We start from the raw sequence: 8,489 nt of genomic DNA, 5'->3' as shown, positions 1-8,489 counted from the left end.
AATTTGAGGTTTGTGGTTGTTGATGCTCTGACTCCCTGGCTGCTTGTTCATGAAAAAACAAATGTTGCAATACTGTTGTCCAGAGTAAATTTTATTTTTGAGAAAACGCAGATGCTTTGTGTCTCAAACTCTCAATGTACTGATATGAATGAGAGTTCAGAATACAAGCCTAAGAGTTAGATCATCTAGAGTAACTTTAAGGGTACCTTCATTTGATTGATCAGTTTGATGTTTTGATAGAGGTATCATGCTGGACAATTACTGGAGAAAGACAGGCAGCACGAATCAGAGCTATGTATCTCAAGGCGATTCTCAGACAGGACATTGCTTTTTTTGACAAGGAAATGAGCACTGGACAAGTTGTTGAGAGGATGTCTGGGGACACATTCCTCATTCAAGATGCCATTGGAGAAAAGGTAGGCTGTTTTATCACAAGGAGTGCTTGTGACACATCATTCAAAGCATTGTTAGATGCTATAATCTTACAGCCAATATGCATAAGCTTGTATGTAAAAAGGCTCTTGTCATTCATTTTGTCACTGTAGATGACCGATCTCTTTGACCAATGTGGGAAAGTGTGTGTATTTCCTCACGTTGAAGGTGGTATAATGATTTTACATTCTTTTATGTGCTAACCTAACAGTATGTTCACGAACTAGAAGCTAGCTCTTTAGAAAAGATTGGTAGCTTAAAGTCATAGAGAAAATAAATTGTCGTATTTTTTTACTCAAAATGAACCTACGATATGAGTCTGGGCCCAGCTCTGTTATACGGACAACACATAATTTTGCACCTGTCTTCAGTCGACAAGTAATGGGTGCACACTGCATTCACATGGATCCATATTAATAATAACCAACGAAATACCAGTTTGATAGACTTGCAGAGATGAAGACCCACTCAGTTAATTGGATATATAACATGAACTTGGTACCAGAGCTTAGTCCATTAACCTTCTGTATAAGTATCTAATAATAACTAGGATTCCATTTTATTTTAACACTTTGCTATACATACATTTTCTCATAGGTTGGCAAGATCATACAGCTCCTTTCTACCTTTTTTGGAGGCTTCGTTGTTGCATTTGTGAGAGGATGGCTCTTGACACTTGTTATGCTCTCAAGCATCCCTCCAGTAGCCGTGGCTGGTGCTATTGTGTCAAGGATGATGACAACGTTGTCCACTAAAATGCAAGCAAAATATGGTGATGCTGGAGACATTGTTCAGCAAACTATTGGGACCATTCGAACGGTAAGTGCTAGTGGATACATGGTCTACTTCGTTTGGTGCCCATGACCATGCGAGTCAAAGTTTTACACATTTGGCCCCTATAAGGTGTGATGACAAAATTTTGGGAAGGTTCCATTTTTGGCGGGCTTTCTAAGCCATTTTTAGCCAAAGTTAGAACAACTCATGTGGCCAATTTGGACGCCAATATTTTGTGGAAGTCAATGTTTGCCTTCTGTTTTCCTGTTCTTTGATTTGTGGCCCAAACCAAATAGAAATTATGCTTTATTTTTGTTACTGATTCTTGCGGTCACTATTCTCTTCTTATGCTTATGCTTTGAAGGTTGTCTCATTCAATGGTGAGAAGCAAGCTATAACAACATATAACAAGTTCATAAGAAAAGCATATGAGTCTGCTCGTCGAGAAGGTGCTGTCAGTGGCCTTGGAGTGGGTTCAATAATGGCAATCTTGTTTTGCAGCTATGGGTTGGCAGTTTGGTATGGATCTAAATTGATAGTCGACCGAGGATATAATGGTGGCATAGTTATTACTATTATAATGTCCGTCATGGTTGGCGCAATGTAAGTTCCGTACATTAGTCCTTACCACTTTAATATTCTGAGTACATACTTAAAATTTGTTTCAGATGTTGTTGAAGGGCGGAGATTATAGCTAGGGGTGCATTTTTTTAGAGGAAAAAGCAGGACTCTGCTGCATGCATTTTATTGTTTTTCAAAATAATGTATACAGAAAATTAGTTCCAAAAGATAAAAGAAAAGAACTACACAATACACCAACAACAAATATCCTGGGGAGCAAGCTATCAAAAGAGTTGACCCAGGCCTCAAAATCAATATACTTCTTTCTGTGAGCTCTGAAGATCCATTTGAGCTCCTCTTTGAATCTAGGGGTGCAATGTTGAGAGCATTATTGGTGGGCTTTAGATTTTTGAATGAACTTTCTTGACTACTGGGTCATTTTATTCTTGAATTATATGTGGTTAAGAATGACTTCGAAGAACATTATATCTGATAAGTGGCAATTTAGACATAGTTAGATTAATAGATGATTAATGTGCCACGTTTCCCCATGGACGTGCCTCTCCGTGTGTCATGTGGGCATATGACATATGATGCTAGAAGGTCACGGCTGCTGCACCAGACCAGCCCACAGTTCTCCGAAGGATGTGACATCGTGCTTACTAATTTGTTTCTGATAAGGATGTGGGATCCGTAAAGCAGCAGTCAAACTTTCAAACATAGTATGTCAAATAGGGTCTTCCATGTCTGTTTTCGAGATCTTCTGGTTTCTGACTCGAGTTGCGTCGCTTCTGCAGGTCCTTAGGTCAGGCAGCACCATCAATAACAGCTTTTGCACAAGGTCAAGGAGCAGCATATAGAATGTTCAAGACAATTGAAAGACAACCATGTATTGATGTATATAACACCACAGGTATCATATTGGAAGACATCAAGGGTGATGTTGAACTGAAGGATGTCTACTTCAGCTATCCTACCAGGCCTGAACATTTGGTATTTGATGGATTCTCCTTACGGGTACCAAGTGGAACTACAATGGCACTAGTTGGAGTGAGCGGTAGTGGAAAGTCAACTGTGGTCAGTTTGGTGGAGAGATTCTACGATCCACAGTCTGGGGAAGTCTTGATAGATGGAGTTGACATTAGAAGAATGACTCTTGGGTGGATAAGAGGAAAAATCGGTCTCGTCAGCCAAGAACCAGTGTTGTTCTCGAGTACGATCAGGGAAAATATTTCCTATGGGAAGGATGGTCTTAATCTCGAAGAGATCAGAAGAGCAATCGAGCTTGCAAATGCAGCAAACTTCATTGATAAACTGCCAAATGTACAGTGCGAAATTAAGATGTACATGATGTTAATTCTGTTGCTAACTCACTCATGGTTAATTAAAAGTATGTATATTTTGTGAAACATTGCAGGGTCTTGAGACAATGGTTGGGGAACGTGGGATTCAGCTGTCTGGAGGGCAGAAGCAAAGAATAGCAATTGCTAGAGCGATTATAAAAAACCCTAGGATATTGCTACTTGATGAAGCAACCAGCGCGCTGGATATGGAATCTGAGAGGATAGTTCAAGAAGCTTTGGATAGGGTAATGTTAGAAAGGACTACAATTATTGTTGCGCATCGCCTAAGCACAGTAAAGAACGCTGATGTCATATCCGTCCTACAACACGGGAAGATTGTGGAACAAGGTATGTCATATGAGAATTGACAACTTCTGTATCGGGCGTACATACTTCGTTTCAAAATAGATGTCCTGACTTGCTACTTGATCTGTGAATTTGGAGCAGGTTCACATGTACAACTGGTGAACAAACCTGAAGGTGCATACTCTCAGCTGATTCATCTGCAAGAGACTCTGCAGGTAGCAGAAGCCCCTAACGTCGATCCTGATGCAATAATGGAAAACAGTTTTGGCTCTAGGTCGTTCACAAGGAAACCAAGAAGCCAAGGCAGCTCCTTTAGGAGATCAAACAGTAAAGGCTCCTCTTTTGGGCACAGTGGTACACATCCTTACCCTGCTCCATGTGATCCCATGGAATTCAACAATGATCAAGACCTAGAGGAGAGTACAGATAAAATATCTAGTGACAGGAAGAAAGCTCCAATCGGCCGACTCTTTTATCTGAACAAACCAGAGGCTCTTGTTCTTGCTCTTGGTTCGATTGCTGCTGCAATGCATGGGGCCATTTTGCCTGTATATGGCATATTGATTTCAAGTGCAATAAAGACGTTTTATGAGCCGCCAGCGGAACTACTCAAGGACTCGAGGTTCTGGGCAAGCATGTTTGCCATGCTGGGTGCTTGTGCACTTGTTCTGATTCCAATAGAGTACTTCTTGTTTGGATTAGCAGGTGGGAAGCTTGTGGAGCGCATACGGTCGCTGACATTCCGAAGTGTCATGCACCAGGACATCAACTGGTTTGATAAACCTGAACACTCTAGGTCTGTGTTTAGTCTTTTTCTCATCATGATGTGTTGTCACAAATCTTCCTTTTGCCCTAACAGTTAGTATACAGATTTTTTTAAGAACATTTATGTATGCTAACTAGCTTGAGCAGTCTTCTTACAATTTTTATCAATACTAAGATCAATCCATCTGGCATTTTCAAAGAAAAAATTGTGAAGAGTTATACTTGTCAACTAGTGCAATATTCTACAGATTTACTTAGATAAGTTTCAACTTTTGTTCTAGTGGAGCAATAGGTGCAAGGCTATCGACTGATGCTCTGAACGTGAAGCGGCTTGTTGGAGAAAATTTAGCACTTAATGTCCAGACTATATCGACCATCATAGTAGGTTTCACAATAGCTATGGTGGCAAACTGGAAGCTGGCATTGATTATCACAGTGGTGGTTCCATTGGTGGGTTTCCAAGCCTATGCTCAAATGAAGTTCCTGAAAGGTCTCAATAAAAACGCAAAGGTGCATGCTGTGAATTAGCAATTACTATTATTCAATTTTTCCTCAAAAAAAAAACCAACAAAATGACCAATGTTCATACACGTATTCGTCAGATGGAGAGTTGTTTTGTCTAATAGTTTGGTGGGATGCAGTTAAAGTACGAGGAAGCAAGTCAAGTAGCAACCGACGCCGTTGGAGGAATCAGAACTGTGGCGTCATTTTGCGCAGAGCAGAAGGTGATGGATGCCTATGAAAAGAAATGTGAATCTCCAACAAGGCAGGGAGTGAGGGAAGGTGTTGTTGGTGGCTTGGGATTTGGGTTTTCATTCCTTGTGTTCTACCTTACTTATGCTCTCTGCTTCTACGTCGGTGCAAAGTTTGTTCGTGAAGGAACAGCAACATTTCCTGAAGTGTTTCGGGTACGAGCACATTATTCTTATTCAGAACTTGAGTGTTGATTGTTCTAACCTCGTATTTTTGTTAACTAATCCACCGATTCTCAGGTCTTCTTCGTATTAGTTTTGGCGGCTACTGGGATCTCACGAACAAGCGCAGTAGGTGCAGATAGCACCAAGGCTAGTGAATCGGCCATCTCCGTGTTCGAAATTCTTGACCGTAAGTCCAAGATAGATTCCAGCAGCGAGGAAGGCATGGTGGTTGCAAATCTCAGGGGTGACATTGAGTTCCAGAATGTGTGCTTCAGTTACCCCTTACGCCCAAATGTTCAAATATTCACTGATCTGTCCTTGAGCATTCCTTCTGGAAAGGTTACTTTCTTTCTAACTTTTTTTTGACAACCTTCTTTCTATGTTAACTAATAAGTATGCTAGCTAGTACGAAGGTTAATCTGGTGACACTATCTTTACAGACGGCTGCCCTTGTTGGAGAGAGTGGAAGTGGCAAGTCCACTGCCATTGCGCTGCTCGAGAGGTTCTACGACCCGAGTTCAGGCAGGATCCTTTTGGACGGCGTGGAGCTTCCGACCCTCAAAGTCAGCTGGCTTCGGCTGCAGATCGGTCTCGTGGCGCAGGAGCCGGTGCTGTTCAACGACACCATCCGCGCCAACATAGCCTACGGGAAGCAAGGGGAGGCTTCCGAGGAAGAGATCGTCGCCGCTGCCGAAGCGGCCAATGCACACCAGTTCATCTCTGGGCTGCCTGACGGGTACAACACCGTCGTTGGCGAGAGGGGGATCCAGCTGTCCGGCGGGCAGAAGCAGCGGGTGGCCATCGCGAGGGCCGTTGTCAAGGACCCCAAGGTGCTCCTGCTGGACGAGGCGACGAGCGCTCTGGACGCGGAGTCAGAGCGCGTGGTGCAGGAGGCGCTGGACCGGGTGATGGTTGGGAGGACGACCGTGGTGGTGGCGCATCGCCTGTCGACTGTGAGAGGCGCCGACATTATCAGCGTGGTGAAAAACGGGATGATAGTGGAGAAAGGAAGGCATGAGGAACTGATGCGGATCAAGGATGGAACCTACGCTTCCCTTGTCGAGCTTAGCTCCACTTCAAGATAAGACATCCATCTTTCTCCACCAGAAAATTCCATGGAATGAAATGCCAGCAGTGTATTTGAGTTTATAGGCCAGTTAATGTGGGTGTAGGATCTTTCCTTTCATTTTAGTAGATGGGTATCTGCAGACAAACAGAGGCAATCAGACAAACTGTATGAAAATAATTATTGATTGCGATTCAAGCGAGGACGCGGATGAAGCTTTTCCAAAACGCAGCGATAAGAAGAAATTATTTGCCAAATCATCGAATAACAACACGAGTTAGAACTCTGGGCAACCCATTCCCTTGGAAATGAAAGCTTGTGGCTATTTTCATATGTTCAGTTTCTTGGGCTGCCTGTAGGTTGCTGGACCTTTATGGAAGTTGAGAAATGTTTGATATGTTGCTTTGCTTTGCTCGGTGTTCAAATTTCTGGCCTTTTTTGCAACACTGAAACCCGCTCTCTAGGCAGCGGGATAAGGAGCTGCTAGGGGGCATGATCAATGCCCCATTGCAGCTGGACGCCGCCACCTTTGCTTCCTCCAAGCCTACGTTATTCCTTTTCTTTTTAGCATGTTTGTGTTGTTGCTCCGGGAGACTATTTATTTTCCTTCCCACACTTGAACTTGTTTGGATGTTTATGGTCTGCTTTATATACAAAGCGAGTTTCCGCTTGTTTCAAGAGGTAAGGATTCATTCGGTCTGACAAAGTTACAAGTGAAGGTAAAAATCTGAACGAAATAAGTCAGGATTTCGGTTGCAAGCTGGAACAGTACAAAGTTCGGGACAGGTCTTCCTTCCGGGACCTGGACAGTTTCAAAAAGAAGTCAGGATTTTTCGTTCAACTGGATGAAGTTGTGACAAGTAGCAGAAGCTTTACTTGGAAAATTCTGGATATATACTAGATTTACAGATGTCGATTAATAGCATCAACAACAGATTTGCAGACATTGACAAAGTTATAAGTCAGCTCTATTGCCAACTTGTTCTCCAAATGAATCCTCTCAGATCAAATTACTGATCATGATTACAATAGGATTGTCTGATCTAAGAGAAGCAACATACAAATCCTGGTAAGCCAAATCAACCGTATGGTAATGTGAACATAGTGGACAGTAATTAAGTACAGCAAGCTCAAAAGCTGCAGTTACATCACAAAAGGCCATGTACCACATTTACAAATCTGGCATATGAACAAAATATTGAAGAGCATGTCACAGGTACAACGACACTAGCTAAAATAGAAGCCTACCAAATGTAATGCTGAAAATTCAAACTATGTTGATTTTCGTCAGAAAACTACCAGTGGAGCTGCAAAGATCCCTGTGGGATACAAAAATGTACCCTTAACAAGTTAAACTGGTATAAGCATCATATTTCATAGGTCATGCACCAGAACCTAGCTGCCCAATCTCAACCAGGAGTCTGCATTCCCAACCGAACTTACATTCATATACCTGTTTCAAAATAGACGCGGAGTGTCGTCTCCAAGCTCCAAACATATAAGTTGCCAAGTTGGCATATAAAAATATGTGAACTTTATCCCACTTCAATACTTTGGTACATTTAACAGATAAATGCGTCTACAGAACATTATCTTGCTGGGCATGCAAAGCAAGTATCCTCAAATCAGAGATACGCATATAACATTCGTAAGTCAGGAAATAAAATAATTAATTAGAGAAACAGAAAAATCACATCTACCCAACTCGCCTGCGCAAGACAGAGTTATCTTATCAGGGTGTACTGCGAAACTATTATCTCCGTAAGTGCAATATTTTTTTTTTGCAGGAACATAAGTACAATACTAACCACATGTATCTACCACATGACGGCACAATAATGTTAGGAATGATGTTAGCATTCAGCTCTTGAGCCTAGCCATTTCCAATGATGAGATGGGGACCTGCCATCTTCAGTAATGAGGTGGAGGAATATAATTGGAGGTATCATTACTCATAACACCACTGTTTACAGCTGTTTTCACATGATTTGCTTATAACCATATTGATGTACTTAAATACTGCTACTTGCAGCTTTGCAGATGTTCTCAACATGGTTAAGCGATTAGCACAAAAGCTATTTTAAGTGATAAGCTTATAAAAACACAAGCACTACATATCTATCCATGTTAATATGGAACGCAACCATTTTTTTCTGTGCACAAGCACTGCTTTGAGTTCATCATGGTCAACTAAACGCTGGAGTAGGCAAACCAAGATGTTGATCGAACAAGATACAATGCATTGCATGATTTTACGGTTAGCAGCCCACTACATATCCACTCATAACAGGCCAAATATTAACAGACAATTAGATACACAGAAGA

The 8,489-nt window shown here is 41.9% G+C and overlaps 1 protein-coding gene across 2 annotated transcripts in view; it reads left to right on the top strand.

The window, feature by feature from the left end:
- LOC123079804 (ABC transporter B family member 4) overlaps positions 1–6,391 on the top strand; it is a 14,837-nt gene extending 8,446 nt beyond the window's left edge. For both annotated transcript variants that reach the window (XM_044502615.1, XM_044502616.1), the window contains 10 exons: positions 241–416; positions 1,030–1,251; positions 1,571–1,809; positions 2,565–3,090; positions 3,185–3,458; positions 3,558–4,212; positions 4,463–4,691; positions 4,823–5,089; positions 5,174–5,437; positions 5,539–6,391. In XM_044502615.1, the coding sequence (XP_044358550.1) occupies positions 241–416; positions 1,030–1,251; positions 1,571–1,809; positions 2,565–3,090; positions 3,185–3,458; positions 3,558–4,212; positions 4,463–4,691; positions 4,823–5,089; positions 5,174–5,437; positions 5,539–6,183 (3,497 nt within the window). In that variant the 3' untranslated portion in view covers positions 6,184–6,391. The remainder of the gene's footprint in view (positions 1–240; positions 417–1,029; positions 1,252–1,570; positions 1,810–2,564; positions 3,091–3,184; positions 3,459–3,557; positions 4,213–4,462; positions 4,692–4,822; positions 5,090–5,173; positions 5,438–5,538) is intronic.
- Positions 6,392–8,489: the final 2,098 nt, after the last annotated feature.

Source organism: Triticum aestivum, chromosome 3D (genome assembly GCF_018294505.1).
Source record: "Triticum aestivum cultivar Chinese Spring chromosome 3D, IWGSC CS RefSeq v2.1, whole genome shotgun sequence".
Classification (NCBI taxonomy): domain Eukaryota; kingdom Viridiplantae; phylum Streptophyta; class Magnoliopsida; order Poales; family Poaceae; genus Triticum; species Triticum aestivum.
The sequence above is the reverse complement of the archived record's forward strand: the minus strand, read 5'-3'. Positions and strand labels throughout refer to the sequence as shown.